At 41.2% G+C, this 16,132-nt stretch overlaps 1 protein-coding gene across 3 annotated transcripts in view; it reads left to right on the top strand.

Moving 5' to 3' along the window:
- The window catches only part of ARID5B (AT-rich interaction domain 5B), a 117,507-nt gene that overhangs the window by 65,786 nt on the left and 35,589 nt on the right, over nt 1-16,132 (top strand). For 2 of the 3 annotated variants that reach the window (XM_027649473.1, XM_027649472.1), the window contains one exon: nt 13,578-13,690. In XM_027649473.1, the coding sequence (XP_027505274.1) occupies nt 13,578-13,690 (113 nt within the window). Of the gene's footprint in view, nt 1-11,945; nt 12,041-13,577; nt 13,691-16,132 lie in introns of those variants that run through there. The other variant, XM_027649474.1, reaches the window with a different exon arrangement.

Raw genomic sequence — 16,132 nt, 5'->3', positions numbered from 1 at the left:
GGGGACTCACCACAATTAGTCAATAAAATTCTTTCTGTGTATTTTATGAAGTAAAGAAAATAAGTTTTTGAGATTTCTGACCCTACCACAATCTTCCATCAGCCTAAGCCTGAAGAGCACAACATCAGGTATTGTGCAGAAGGCACTGCCCAAGAGACCTGTCTGCAGACAAAGGGGACAGTGGCTTGCCAGGGGTCCCACGCTGCCCCTGAGATATGGATTTGGGAGCAGGTGAGCCCTGACACAGCTCTGTGATGCTGGGCACAGTGGCCAGTTGCGTCCCTAATGCAGTTTGCTTTTGTAGGTCAATATTAAAGTTATTCCCCAGCCTCTGCCCCCAGCCGCTTGCCTTGTTATGTCCCTCTGGCAGGGGAGCCAGGGTTGGAGACCCTGTAGGCTTCCTGTGGCTTGAGAGCCAGGATTCAGAGCAGATAGTGTGGCCCTGACCAAACCCTGTCAAAGAGGACTGTACTCCCCCCTTTATTATTTCAGGACTGTATTACCCCCTTTATTATTTCAGTAGCAATTGCAGTATTTGGAGGCCCTGGCTTAGGTGGAAGCTGAGACACAGCCTTCCCCTGGAGATCAGGGTTGCTGGGGCAGCACGTGTGGCTGGAGCCACTGGGTCATGATTCCTGCACAGGCAGTCCTGGCACCTTCCTGCTACGTCCTTGCCTGGATGCACCATGTCACCCTTCAGTGTCCCACAGCATCCCTGCCTGCTGCTGGCAGAAGCCTCCTCTTACCAATAGGGGCAACACTTTGGGGTAGAAAGTGCAGTTACTGTGCTTGTGAGAGTTACTACTCTCATGAGAGCGAGAGCAACTGTAAAGTGCTGCTCAGGCGGTGGAGAAAGGTGGAGCCTTACAAATATCTGCTTATGCAAATCAAATCATTTGTCTTCTGAAATGTTCGTTTTGCCTTCTCCCTGATTGTATTTTCTGAATTGCCATATGTACTTCTTGTGATATTTCAGTCTTGTCAAATTAAGAAGTGAAGGCCTTATAATTAACTTAACATATATACCAAATAAATTTATGCTTATCATTTTTACAGTTTAATCAGTCAATAATATCATATGTGGCCTGTGAGATTTAAAAAAAAAAAAGTCTAACCTGTTTTTGTAACCCTGTAACTATCAAAGGTATTTGTCTGGGGAGAAGGCATTGAGGAAGAAGAGAATTTTAAAATTGCACAATTACAGTTAAAAAAACAGGGCAGGCAACGTCATGCGTTTCTGAATAGCACACTGTTTAATTTTATAGTAACAGTATTTTAAGAATGCTGACAGTACACAGGAAAGCAGTGAATAATTCTCAAACCCTGATGGTTTGTTGTGCTTAAAATGCTAAGACTTAATCAACCACGGATTTCTCTTAGGAAGAACAAGACATTTGGAAAAAAAAAATAGCTGGCTGAAGCAGTAGTGATTTATCAAAGCAGTATTCAAATATAATAAAGATTTGGCATCCTTACTTAGGATGGGCTGGAAAATATATTTGTTTTCATGTACCTTTTATTTTTTATCTGGTGTGCCTGATTGACTTGTTTTAATACCGATGTTATTTACATTTCAGGGATGGGCCTCTATTACGCAGGAAATTGTCCAAACCCCTACAGCTGTATTTTAAATTGAAATTATTTTTTTTTATGAAGTGATTGTGCAGACTTAATTTAGTAATCTATTATTAAATATATAGTTTCAGGCTGTATAAAGTCTTTATATAGAATGAAAATGGGCACATATGAGGATCTAGGCTATATATACACCTGGTTCCGTATAGTAAGTCTTTTACGTATGTTGTCCATTTTCAGGAACAAATAAACTGCTGCTTTTGAAAACTCAGCTTCTCTTCCATATTAGGGAATTCTGCAGACTCCCTATGTTCCTTAGCTTCAGTATAATGCTAAATCAGTTTGTACATTAGTCTATTTTTAGTTATGAATGAACTTTATGGAGTACAGCGCGCAGAGTGATTTCAGAGATTCTCGCTCATAAAACCCATGTGTCAGGCACCGCAATTACAACTGCAAACATTATGCAAGCTCTGGGCTTCCAGGGGCCCGAGCCCTGAAATTTCCAGGAGGGAAAAGCACACACCCCCCTCACCCTTTTCTACAACATATTGACACGAATAGCAAATCTCGTGGCATGAAATCGGGTTAAATTGTGTGACCTTGGCTGCAGCGGGCGGGCTGCCTGGCGTGGCAGCAGGGGGACACTAGAGGGCAACTGAGAGTTTGCTTTAAACCAGCCAAGCTGGAGATGGTTTTAATATCAACTAAATGTTTAAACTCGGTGAGGATTTATTTTCCTGTCTGCAGATTTTGCATATGTAACCTCGGAGTTTTCATTGACAGCAAATAATAATCCGACTGAAGTTCTTCTAGGGGGAGAATGCAGTGGGAGTGGGTCTGAAGCCTGCTTTTGCCCAAATAAGGCTTTTTTTGCAGACCCCATGTGTTAGATAATGATCAACTGACAGTCGGTCATGAGTTAATAATGCTGGATGCTGAAATATGCATACCATGTGGTATACAACAGTTCTGCGGGGAGAGACAAACACGGCTATAATTAGACATCTGAAACACAAGGAAGTGTGTAAATTGTTTAATAGTCCTCCACTTAATTCACTCAGATAATTTCCTAAGAACCAGTATTGACTACGAAAGAATATTGCACAACTGACTGCATATTTAGTTTAAACCCTACCCTGCTCAGATAAATTTATGGATGCAGCTCGGTTTTATTTGGATTTTTCTGAGTGCTAGAGATTTACTGAGGCTGTAATGCAGAGATGGGCTCAGTTTTGTTTCTGTTGATGTTTGGGAAGATTACACTGAGTCCATGGGGTTTGGACTCATTTAAACTGGGCACATGATCTTACAATCAGGGCTTTTAAACCACCTTTTTTTGGTGTGTTTTGGGAGTTATACAGATTCCCTTTCTACTTGTGAACAACCTGACAGAATTACTACAGTTCCACCGCTGGTTTTCACTGGTGAATAAGTACAGATCCCTCCTGTGCTCAGCAGTGCTGGGCAGTGTCACCTCTGCACCCCAGCATTAAAGCCCTGTGCCAGGTGTATGCAGGTCTCCCAGGGTACAGAGGCTTCGTGCCAAGCTATCTGTGGAAGAAGAGTTATTCCTGAACCTCTGAACTATTCCTGTGTGCACTGTGATGGGGGGCCTGGCAAGCCAAGTGCTGTTGGTGAAGTTGGTGATGACCCAGAGATTTGAATGAAGCAGGGCTTATCTTGTGGCTGCTGCTCCTGCCTCCACCTAATGCCTTGTGTAGTCCTCATTGTGGTGGAAGCTGAATGTAGGCATCAAAGGGGGGAGCTTACTCTGTAGTTTCTGCTTGTCACTTTACTAATATCTTCATGCAGGTTGATTATGCCTAACAAATTTTTATTACTTCACAGTGCAATTATCAAGTGCAAAGGGAAAAAAGTGAAAGGAAATTATAATATTCTTACACTAAAAAAAAAAAATTCTTATATAATCAGTTACAAATCAGAAATGCAAGAGTTTATTTAAAGAATATATTTGTAGTTTTCACATTGTGCACAACTCAATGATTGTTCCTTCTTTACCTGCTGTTGTCATTCCCAAAAACAAGGTCTTGGAAAGCTGTCCATTTTATCCTTCTGGCATGAATTTCTGCCTGTTTATATTCATGCATGATGTCCATCAGTCAATTAGCCCATCTCATCTGTCTATCTGTGTGGATATCACTGGTTGTGTATCTACTGTATTTCCAAGGTACGTAGGTCGCGTCTCCATTGGGTACTGCTGACTCTGCTAGACAGCAATTACACAAACGCTGGCTTTTACTGGAGAGAAAAAGAAACATTGCTAGGAAAGCTGCCTTAAGATTTGTCTTTTATTTTCTAAAGCCCTCTAATGGGAAGTCTACCTTGAGTGTTCTGATGAGTTTTGATCAGATAGGCTGACTTCCATGGGTTTGCTGTGCATTTTCATTTCTTGCTACCCTGCTTACACTGCTTTTGTCTTGGCTATTACATAATCTGTTAGAACCTGTTCACTTTCCTTTCGTTGCTTGCTTGCCCTTTTTTTTTTTTTTAACCCTGACTATTCTGAGAAGTCAGTCCTGCACTTCTCGAATATTTCTGTGACCTTTCTACAGAAACTGAAGCCCCTGTCTGCTGGGTGCAGCTTTCCAGGAGGTGACCTTTGGGGTGGAGTGCTTCAAGGCTGGAGATTGACTGCAGATTTCTGAGGGAGAGGGAAATCTGACGAACCTCTGTCTGATCCTGTGATTCTGCCCAAGCACATGGTGTTTCATGATGAGATAGGATGATTTCTTTGTTCGGGGCTTGAATGCTTCTTTCCCACTAGTGACAGAGAGAGCCATGCTGGCTTGGTTGTGTGGCTCGATGCTTAACAGGCTTAGCCTCAAAGGTGTGAATAGCCCCAGTGAGGTCATCAGAGGTCTTTTCCACGTTCCAGGTCTTTACGAGTTACGCATGTACTTTGCTCAATCAAGGCTGCAGCTCTTCATGTTCCTTGTCCTGCATAGCTCAGTACTTCACTGTATTTGATCCTATACTCACGCAGTTTCTCACCAGAAGAATCACGGAGTCATCTAATCTGGTATGAACCCCAAGCAGTGGCTCATCAGCCAAAATTGCTGGCAAATGCTTTCATCCAGTTCACCACCTTTTTTTCTGAAGGAGAAGGGAAACAGCTGTTTGAGCGAGGAGCACAGCCAGACAGCTGGACGCCTGCTCCATGCATCCCGCCAGGCTGCTGAGCCGCCCGCAGCACCCGGGCTCTCCTGGCAGCAGCACAGGACACCCAGCCCCACTGATAACTTGACCTTCAAGACCCTCGAATTGCATGTGTTTCTTCCTGCCCTGTGCACACCAGCTTGTGTCTGGCTCAGGCTTTTCCTGAAGGGTCTTGAGAAAGCTGGTCATAGGCACGCCTCCATATTCTGCTGTGAGACCACCTGTGGGGACTGCAGTGCCTAGGCACGCCTGGTTATGCCTCCTCGCTTCTGAGTGCCAGCTTTTTCTCACCTTTGAGGTGCTTATATTACCTAGTGAAGTCACTTCTCAGTCATTTTTGCTCAAACCCAGCACAGCTTAAGTTCGTCAGACCTCCTTGAAGGCAAACATCCCATTGGCAATGGCATCTTCCTATCAGGGTGTGTTGAATTTCCAGTGGGGAGTGGCCTGTGAAGTGTCACTCTTGGCTTGGGCAGTGGGACCTGTAACCCTTGCTCGCAGGTTTCGTGCTGGAGCAGTACTGAGGAGCATTGTGTGTTCCTGGTCCGTTTTTCCTTCTGATTACTCATTTGTATGAGTCAGTCTTAGTGTTGTGCCAGTCCTTGTGTCAGTGTGAATGTTACTGTCAGGGACTTTATATTTATTTCACTGATAAAAATTTGTAATACTAGCAAGACCAGGAGCAACCCCTGTGGAATCCCACCATAAGTCTTTACATTTGATAGAAATTCCCCACTGATGCCTGCTTTTAGCTCTATCATTTAGCCAGCTATTAATCCATTCAATATATGCTTGAATAAAATCATGTAGCGCTGTTTTTTAATCAAAGAGTTATTTAGTATTAAATCAGCTGTCATACTGAATGAAGGTAAGTTCCATGTGTGCAGCTAGTTTCTCTAACCAAGCTTGTAGTTTCAAAGTGTAAAATAAGGTGCTTTGTTTGTTTTTCTTTTCTGTTGTTTTAAGATCTAGTTTCTGTAAAACCGAGTGAATTGACTGGCTTTAATTATATTCTTTTGCAAGCATATAATCTGGCTTCTTTGCAAGTATGGAACAAATATTTACCAAACACCTCTGCCTCTTTTTGAATCATTAGTAACAATCCTGTCATCTGTAGCCAGTAATAGGCCTACACTGGATTGTTTTTATTATTATTTTTAATTTGCTCTAAGGTCTTCTTGCATGTCACATATTTGTCAAGCATAGATTTTTCTCTGAAGTCTTCAACTTCCCTTTTCAATTTACTGCACTTCATAATTTCCAACTCATGTATAGATTTTGTCCAAAAAAAAAAAAATAAAACACAGCAACTTCCTTCCATTTTCTTTTAAAACCCACATTAGTCAGCAGGACATAACAAAGCCCAGATCAAGAAAAAGTCTTAACTTCCAGCCACCCTGAAATGAAGAAAAAGAAACTTCCAGCCTCATCCTGAATCTTGTCCCCGTCTTCCAAAAAGAAACATTGAGTTTTTTTGCAAAATTGGCCAACCTGATATTTGCAGTTCCTCTGACTTTTCTATTAAAAGCAATGCTAGTCTGAACTGTAATCCACGAAAAATAGTACCATTTTACTTTTTTTCAGAGATCGTCTGGTCAGGAGGGGGGTCAAAACAACAGTCTGCAGCAAGTCATATGTCTCCACATTAATCCACACAAGGAAGTGTCTGTTTCACTTATTTCCAAATGAGGAATGTTTTCCTTAGAGAGGTAGCAAATTGATTTTCCCCACATGGAGCATGGGATATCTCATTTCCAAAACAAAACTTTCAGAAATGGCTACACAAGTCCACTCTTTCTCCGTGTGTGTTAGAAAGCCAGCATGGTTCCTTAATGTTCCCTGTAAGATTGTTCATTGCTGTGCTCTGAGGTTTCCAGGTCAGGTCTGGCAAGTTCAGTTACAGAGAAGGGAATAAACAAATGTTTGCGTTTAGAAAAAGATGAGTAAAAATAATTTTAATATTGAGATTGTTCTATGTGCAGCTTGAGTAAGCAAGAGGCGTGTGTGTTTGCAGAGAGGCTATGTGACCTCCACAGCTCGATGAGAGCTTGAGCTGTTGGTAGATGCTCATCACTGACTTCTGTAGGTGTACTTAGGATCTTAATGAGAGCTTCCCCAAATTCAGTTGGTATTGTTGTTTCCTAAACAAAGGTCTGGGGTTTTTTTTAGTGTAGTCTGATCTTTTGCTTTATTTTTCAGCCACTTCAGTTTCTGACCCTTGGATGCAGTATTAGATTAGTTACAACTCACTTCTCTTCACCAGCTCAGCTCAGCATGCCTGGGTGATAAATGCCCCAGGCTCTCCTTCTCGGACCCTGTTACCAGGAGGCAAAAGTTTTTAAATAAACTTTGAGGGGTGAAAGGAAAATAAATGAAATGTAAGATCCTGAACTCAGAATGAAGAAAAGGGTATGAGGTAAAGGAGAGAAAATAAAGAGATGGAGGTGACAAGGAAATCAAGGAAGCAGCTAGGACTCCAGAAAGTATGCGAGATGAAGTAATCTCCGAACAGTTTTTGAGACAGAGCTTAAATATAGGAATATACTTTCCTTAACTTTCAGATATTGCAGAATGCCAGAAGCCCCCTAGAGGGGTGAGTGTTAAAGCCATTAAACCTGTTAACTTTCTATTCATTACATTTTAAAAGGTGTAACATGTAACCATGATTTTCAGACAGGAGCTAACTTTTGCCAGGCTGCTTTAGGGATGTCCTCACCAACCAGCATTTGCCACCTGCTATTTGCCACCATGCCATCAGGCATGGTCAGTTCATGGATTTTGCGGAGATCTGGAACCATTCTTCTCACCTTGACTTTGATGGCCGGGTACCTCTGTATGCCACTTCCAGCTTCTGTTTGGCACCTGCATTGTGAATAGCTCTGTGATCTGACACATCCTGCCGTTTCCACCTGCCTAAGAGGGAAGGTCTCCTAGTCTGTTCTGTATTTACTGATGGTTTTGCAGCTTAGGGCCAAGGATTCTGGTGTCACAGCTTTTGTGCATGTGTGTGAAAGCTGGAAGGCATATGAAGGACTGGCACAGTGCAAAAAGATTCTATGAGGAGACATTCCGCAAGGTGTCCTTCAGGGAGGAGAGGCTGTTGATGCATTTAGCAGGTGTGCTGCAGCTTTGCCTCATGCGAGCGCACGTCTCCTCTGAACCCAGCACCACAGCACATCCCTGTTTATCAACTCCTTGCAACTTCCAGTGCTCCACTTTAATCCTGGTTTGTGATTGCTTCCCTCTGGTACACTCCCACCTCTGTGTTTAGAGCTCACCTGACTCTGTGAGCCCACCCTCAGTGTAGACCCAGATCTTCTGCTGGCCCTTCTTTGGTGATGGCCCTGGACATTTTTACAAGCTTGGTTGATTTTTTTTTTTTTCTTGTATTGATTTTTGCAGTTGGCAGAAATGCTGTTGTTCTTCCTTCAGCTTTCCACAGGACAGAAACACGGTCACAGAAAACAACAGGCAGCCAGAATCTGGTTGGCACTGCAAGTTGTAAGTGCATTAGCAATGCTTAGCAGCTATCCTGGTACAGTCCTCAGCAAAACACAGCAATGGTCTTCCTTTCCTTTTTTTTTTTCTCTTTCTCTCTCTCTCTTTTTCTTCTCCTACTTTTGAAGTGTATCTGAGAAACTGGAATATCAGCAAGACAAAATCAAAAGTTGTATCAGGAAATGGTCACACAGGTCAGAGAGGCTTGAAACGGAAAGAACTTTGATCATGAGCATCACAGTTGCTTAGATGTGCTTTAGAGTAAGAAATGTGGAGCAGGCAATTAAAAGGTACATGTTTTAGGCATGAGTACAGTACTGTTTACTTACGTGGTTTGTTGAGCAGCCAGCAAGGTCCAAGGTTATTTTGGGCTCAGCATGAGTAAGTGATCCAGGTATGACAAATGAGGTAATGCATTCCAGGCTCATTAAAAACTCTTGGCTACACCACTGATTTTGACAGAGTGCCAACATAGCTTGACCTCAGCTGTGTGAAGGCCACTATTTTTTTTAACACCCTCCCTATAACAACATATCTTTTGCATTAGCCAAAATATGTGCTCCAGTGTTATTGGGAGGGTTGAACTCACTGGAGTTCCAGTGATAATCAGACTCCTAAAAAATAGATAGTTTTACTGTAACTGACCTGCTAAAATCAGGTACCCCAAACCCACAGTCATTGTCTCTTGACTTATTTGTGCCTCTAGTACATGGCATTCTTGGCATGGATGTGGCTCAAGGGAGGTTGACTTGATAACAGGGTAAGCCCAGCGATCACTTCCCCACCCTGGGGATGCAGGAAAAGAAGGTGGCAGGTGGAGGTGCTCTCTTCTTCTGGCAACCTATGCTTTTCCACCATAGGTAGTGTTTAATCATGGCTGACCTTGGCAGCTCACATTTTTGGGTACTTCTCTTTCACCTGCGTAGAACTTGCCTTCCTTGGGTTAAACCCAGAGCGAGGAGTTGTTGTAGATGGTGAGATTTGGAAATGCTCCTCTTTCTCGCGTGAGAGTTGAATAACTGAGGGTGGTAGTGACAGGAGAGCAGTGGCCAAAACCTTATAAGTTTTCAGAGTAAGTGGGCAGGGCAGTTGCCACCTTCTGCTCTTTCTGGCCTGTCCTGATCACCTAAAATATCCTGATGTTTGCACAGAGTGATGTGAGTGTTGGAGGGGAAGATGTAATTTTTGAGCAGTGATGCTGTTTCGTGGCTTCATGAACAGAGAGGAAACATCTAGCTAGTCTGAGCAGATTAGCCATGAGCTCCTCTCTTTCTGTGTGCCTCTCTTACTCTGAGAGTCAGAGCCTGCTGCTGAGCTTCTCTGCGATTCCTGGTCTTTATTTCTGTGCAGAGATGCCTCTGGACTGTCCTTGTTTGATTGCTATAGTCTGTAGGCAGCTCACAAGAACAGGCTTTGGGAGCACCAGGACAGCTTCTTACTAGGGTACGTTTTAGTCAGCAAAGATTTGCCAATCTACGTGTACAGATAATCTAACTCCTTGTGTTGTACATGACACGGGCTTTGCATTAACCTCTCAGGAGTGACAGTTTGTAGTAAAAACACATAGAGTATTGCTGGTGCTTTGGCACTACGGGGTGTAGCCATGGTCTGGGGACTCCAGGACTCAAGTAGAGTTACCTTGTACTGTGCATTTTGCAGTAGCTGTGTTTTGCCTGGTCGTACCTGAAATGTTTACCAGGACTCAGCAGGTGAAATGGCTTTCCCGGCTGGGCTCTAGATTGCTGTAGCACAGGAAAGGTAATGTCTTGTGCTTTGCTTGGTTCTAAGTGAACATACCCTTTGTGGTGACTAGCAAATTTGGGATGAGCTGTGATCCCAAGAAGAGGCTCCTTGAGTCAGCAAACCTTCAGTGTACAGGACACCTCTGCTATGCTAGTACTGATCCTTTTAATCACACCTGAGTAGAGGCAAAACAAGTTCCCAGCAGCCCATCAGGGGTCCCAGTAGATGTTTCAGTGGCTGAGTTTTCCCCTCTTTCAGATACAGTAGGAAACAAAAAGAAGGAAATAAGGATGGAAAACAACACACCTTGGCAAAAGGCAAATATGTTGTCAAATGCACAGGAAAGGAAGTTTTTAAGCTGGTGCTGTCCTGTGTCTCTCATACTCCTGTTACAGGCACTCAGACTGAAGAGGTGGCAAATAAATGCAAACTTTCTTCTGTACTTATGTATTCATTTTGTACTTTAATTTGCTTTGCTTATGTTCTCACCTTCTGGAAATGTGCAAGTTATCAGGTCTCACTGCCACAAATGCTTTCAGAAAATGGTTTTGAAAGCCATATGCACAAACATGTGAAGAAATTGAATCGTTTCAGATATTCTCAGGTAGTCATGCCAGAAGTCTTTCTCCACCAGAAAACAGAAAAATAACATAGGATACTCACTTAACAGTCCAGTAAATACTAAGCATACAATGTCATCATGAAAACTGACTGAGACTAAGCCACAACATGTGTGTAAAATTGCTTCAAAATAATTATGAATAACAAATTCAAGACATTTGCAGTGTGCTCATGAATATGTCAGAAATTAAACAAAAAAAATTACAAAATTGAAACACGTATGTGACTTGTAAATGATTTCTTCGGTCCTAGTCATATTTTCTAGAGAACAAAATGGCCGTCACTGAAATGCAATAATCTTCAAATAATGCATTTATTTATAATGATTTAGGGAGCAAATGTTAATGGCTTAGTTTCAAGTGTGACTGGAACTATGTCAAATGTTTTCTTGTACAGAATAGATACTAGATGCAAGGACCTTCTCTTCTGGTATTAATTCCTATTGCTGCTTTCTTGTTAATTGTGTGTCAGATCTGGAAGGGCTTCAGGTGATTTAAAGTCATACCATGGGACGTGTGGGATGGTCCTCATGTGTGCTGTGCGCAGACCTTCCCTGCTGCAGCTCCTGAGCCATGGGAAGAATGCAAATACCCATTTCGTAGTGGGTTTGTGCCAGTTCTGCGTGGAAGGCTCCAATTCAAACAGTGTTTATATGCAAGCTCAATATACCTGGAATTTAGAAACAAATGCCTTCTTGCTTTTAAAGCTTTTAGCAAAACATTAGCAGTGCTTTATAGTGTGATACAGAGTAGAGTGCCAAAACTCAGGATAACAAGTATGTTTGGAAAACACTGAGCCTTGAACTAGTTTCTTTATTCATTAAAGAGAAAGAAAAGAAAGAAAGAAAGAAAGGACAAGTAATTGATATGCAAGTATATTTGATATTTGCTCAGCCACATCCCTCTTCTGCAGTGTGTTGGGCCAGGCCTGGGGATCCATTCGTTCGAAGGTCGATCTTTCAACATTGTGGGCCAGGGTGTAGGAAACTCAGGGAATGTTACTGTTCTCTTCAGTACCTGCTTAAAGAAGATGCAACTGCTGGCGCTGACGGTGGTTAGGGATCTGTCCATCCCATCCAGGTCATGTGCCAAAAAACAAGCAGGCACCAGGAATACACCGAAGGCTGAGCGGGGTTTATGAATAAGGCCAGGTGGCGTGGCCAGGGCTGGCAGTCTGGCAACCGGCGCTGGATCCTTGGAGCTCATCCCATGCTCCCGCCGAGCCGCTCATCTCTGTTTATATGAGTAATGGAACAGCTGGGGGAGGGGACTTGGAAGCACAGAGCAAATACTCTGAGTGTTCATTTTGTGTAAGGCTGACATCTACACCAAGTCGAGACTCCCAGCGACGTAGTGTGCAGTCACATGCTGTAGCATTCATGAGTACAGATATAAATCAGGCAGATGTTTGTCGACTGGAATGGGTAATAATTTCTTTCTCTCTTTGTTTGATTTTGCATGTTAGCCTCAGATGACAATTTCAGAATTGCTTTCTGCAGTACTTTTCAATAAGCAGAATGTGCTTCGCTGGAGATAGATGGAGATATTTCTAAAGGGAGATAAACATATTTTTAGATAGACACAAATATAGACTTACACCCATATGCACTTACATATATATATATATATATATATATATATATATATACACACAGACACACATATATATATATTTTTTTTTTTACTATGTGCCTGTGTTGGAGGAAGAAAAAGGATGTGACTTTTGATTTTAAACCTGCAACTTTTCTCCTTCTCTGAACAGACCAAATATGACAGTGTTACTCAAACTATAAAATCAAATTAATACCCTGTATTGTGTTTGCAAACTAATTAAAATGTAAAATGTCCCGAAACCACTGACTTGCTGTGTGACAAATGTAAGATTAAAAACAATTAGAAGATACTCAAGAGGTTTGTGATGTTTAGATTTCTGACATTGTTCTAATCCTCCCTTTAAGTAATGAAAACAATGGTTACCTAGAAATTAAAGGTTTAAAGGAAATTATCTTATTCAGTACAGTCATTAGTTAATGATTGTTTATCATTTTAAATGTTGCCATAGTAGTCAGAGGCTGATTTTTAAATCTGAAAGCAGAGAGGACACGTAATAATGAGCAAACATCTGCTTCATCTATTATTTCTATATATGATCATAATTTATATCGTAATACTACTATTGAAAGATGAGTGTGATATTTTTTATGATGATCCATATCCCATTCCTCATGTGGCTCAGCACAGTTAGGATTTAGTCACTGTGTTATTTCAGAGCTGTTTTATCTTAAGAATTGGACAAAACTGAAAGTGATTCATGTTAATTAGTATGTGTGGTATGTAACCCTTATGAAACAATCAATCACTTATTTCAGTACTTGTCAACTTCCACAGCTAGTTGTTAAGGTTTTTTTTGATCCATTTCAGGACTCAGGAGTAATTTTTTATTTTTTTTTCTTAAACTTTTTCAGAAGAACTTTGACAAGAATGACGGGATATATAAACATTTCTTGGAGCTGTGAGGAATTTCAATATTTCAGAACGTTTTGAAAGCCAGATGTTTCCCAAAGTTGGAAATAGTAGTTAGTACTCTTGCTTGAAGATTAGAGATAATAAAGGCAGCAGGGTGATTAATGCAAAGTTACCCATTAATATTCAATTTTGTTCTTTTTTGTACCATGGAGAAATATTTGTGCTTTCTCTCCGAGTCCTTCGGAGACCAGTGTTTGACTTTACATTAATTAGCTATGTGAAAGTGGAATAGATTAGCTTTGAGGGATATTCTATAGAAATGTATAGTGTGTCAAGACGTAACCCACGGAGGATGGGAATCTTGTAATAAGCATTTACTGTAGACAGATGTGTACATTTCTGTGACTGATTGTAAAGGAATTATTTATTATGCTTTCAGCTGTTAAGAATTCAGGATAAGACAATGTGCTCAAATTGTTCTCCATTAATTTTCAGCGCCAAATCTTAAAGGCAGACCGCGCAAAAAGAAGCCGTGCCCACAGAGAAGAGATTCATTAAATGGCATTAAGGATTCCAACAATAATTCTGAAAGCAAAGCTGTTGCCAAGGTAAATCACTTAATAATACTCTTTTCAGTACACTCTCCTTTTTTAGGTACAACCCTGCCTTTGTTTCCCAGCGTGCTGTTTCAGATTTAGAGTGTAACTTATTTTCTTGGGGATGATAAATGTAATTTTTTCAATAGTTTTATTTTTCACTTAATCATGCCTGTGTTCAAAATTACCAACAACTATAATCACCTAACAACCTAATGCTATCAGCTTGTTGGTAACTGGTAATGCTTAAGCTTTCTTGGCATCTAGTGTTAGTTTTCACATTCTGTGACACACAAACATAGTTTGTGACAGTATCTTCAAATTAAAAATAAACCTGGGAGCAGCTCACTCTGTTACAATGTACTTCTAAATATAAGTTTGAAGATAAACAGACTATGAAACAAGAACTGCTTCAGTAATGGTTTCTAAGAAGCACACACAAGCGACATTACCTGATCTTGACATTTTTAAATTAGAAAAAAAAATAAAAAAGATAAAGGCAGAAACTCAGTACAAAAGCTTAAAAAAAAAATCTGGGCTGTTTCCTTAATACTTAGTGCTGAGCTGCATGTTCCAGGATTTGTTGAATAGTGCATGCTTTTACAGAGTCTTCTGTATGTGCTGCAAGTGCTTAGCTCATACTGCAAGTAAAAATTGGATCATTGATTTGTGTTTATACACTTAATCTTTTAGATATTTATGGGTTTGTGTCTTTTCCTTAAAATATTTTAAAATGAAGCTTCTGTAGTGTAAATTGCATCCTATTTTCTATGTTGTCTGAGTGGTTTTAAATAGGAATTTGGTTTTCTCTTAGAAAAAAAGCAACACAAATGGCTCCTTTCAAGATGATTTAATTTGAAACTCTTAGATGCAAAGATGGAAAATTACTTAGAGCACTACTTGATTTTTATCTGAGGTAGAACTTTGTCACTGATACTTCTGAGCTAAACAGCTGTAGAGGTTTGCATATACTGAATTTTTATGCCAACTCCTGCCAAATCTGTTTCAATAAATTAGATGGATGTGTATCTGAAAAACATTTCCATTGTTGTGACCATCTCTTTAGGAAATACAGTGAATGTATAGACCCATTTGCGTGGGTATTGTTGTACACAGTGAATGTCCTGGGAGATTAGGAGGTTAAAGAGGTCAAGTGGAAGTGTTCTGCTCTCAGTTTCTCATAGGAAGGCAAATTAAATTCCACCTCCTCCTCCACCCTAGGAGTTCAGTTAAAACTGTGCTTTCTGTTGATGACAATAAAAGAGGCTGAAGTTCATGATGAAGCTCTGCCCTTAAGTCACTGTTTCTCTTCCTTTTGTGCCCTATTGTGCTCAGTTGGAGTCTGTACTATCGTATTAGACAGGCATGGTAAGAGATGGTGGAGCCTGGTGTGTTGAGTTGCGGGGTCCTGCCAGATACTATAGTTTTTCTGAATGTTTTCTCTGTGAAAGAACATGCAAAATTGGCAGTGTGAAAATGTCTCAATTTGCCTCAAGTCCCCTTCCCCCAAGACATTTTTCATGTTGAAATATTACCAGTGAACTGCAACATGGACCGTATTGTCAAAGCACCCTGGACTGTAGCACAAGTAGTTCTGCCTCTTAAGCACCTGATATATAGGTACTAGATAATTAAAATCTACAGTAACACTTCATACCGAATTGTTTATCCTCTGTGTTTATATTTGGGTTTACCCTACTAGTCAGATGGGAGGATATTTCAGATCAGAAGTAATTCCACCTTTTTATCTAGTCATACTGTGCTCATCATTGTGCAGATATTAATAGCATTAATTATCTTGGCCAGCTTAATTTCATTATAAATAATAGACATGCTCATGATATAATGTTCTTGCATGTAGTCACACTGACTTCACTGTGGCTCTTCACATCCATCTGTGTCTCAGGGCTGTGGGTATACTTTAATAAGAGAAGGACAGCGAATCAAACCCTCTACAGCAGATGTACTGCACTTCACACAGACCCTGCCTCTGGGTTACTGGGGAAGGAGGGGAAGTGTATTTGGGGAAGGGGGATGAACGGAGACCCACCTACTGTCTTCTCATTGTTGGGAACAGTTGGGATGTTAAGTCATCATCTGAAGCTCCATGTTGGACTCTTCTGTTTATTATCCTCCTGTCAGTGCTCTATCTCCTACTAATGCTGACAATGGGTCCGTGGAGAGCAGAGTTGGACACTGCTGGTGTAAACGGGACAAATCCACTTGTGTCAGATGCTGAAGCGTTTTGGCCATGGTCCTGGCCATACTCCTGTTCCAGCTGAAATCCCTTTTGAGCAGAAGTTGTGCTGCTTGCATTCTCAGATCGTGTCCCTCAGTGTCTGACAGCAGCCTCACTTCCCGGTGGCGGGGCGATGTCTCTGATGGAGTTGCAGTGGCTCTATGGTTTAAGTCAGGAAACAGCAGAAGTGGCATTCTGAACTCTGTGGATTTAAG

The sequence above is a fragment of the Corapipo altera genome, unplaced genomic scaffold, assembly GCF_003945725.1.
Source record: "Corapipo altera isolate COAL_440 unplaced genomic scaffold, ASM394572v1 53, whole genome shotgun sequence".
Classification (NCBI taxonomy): domain Eukaryota; kingdom Metazoa; phylum Chordata; class Aves; order Passeriformes; family Pipridae; genus Corapipo; species Corapipo altera.
The sequence above is the reverse complement of the archived record's forward strand: the minus strand, read 5'-3'. Positions and strand labels throughout refer to the sequence as shown.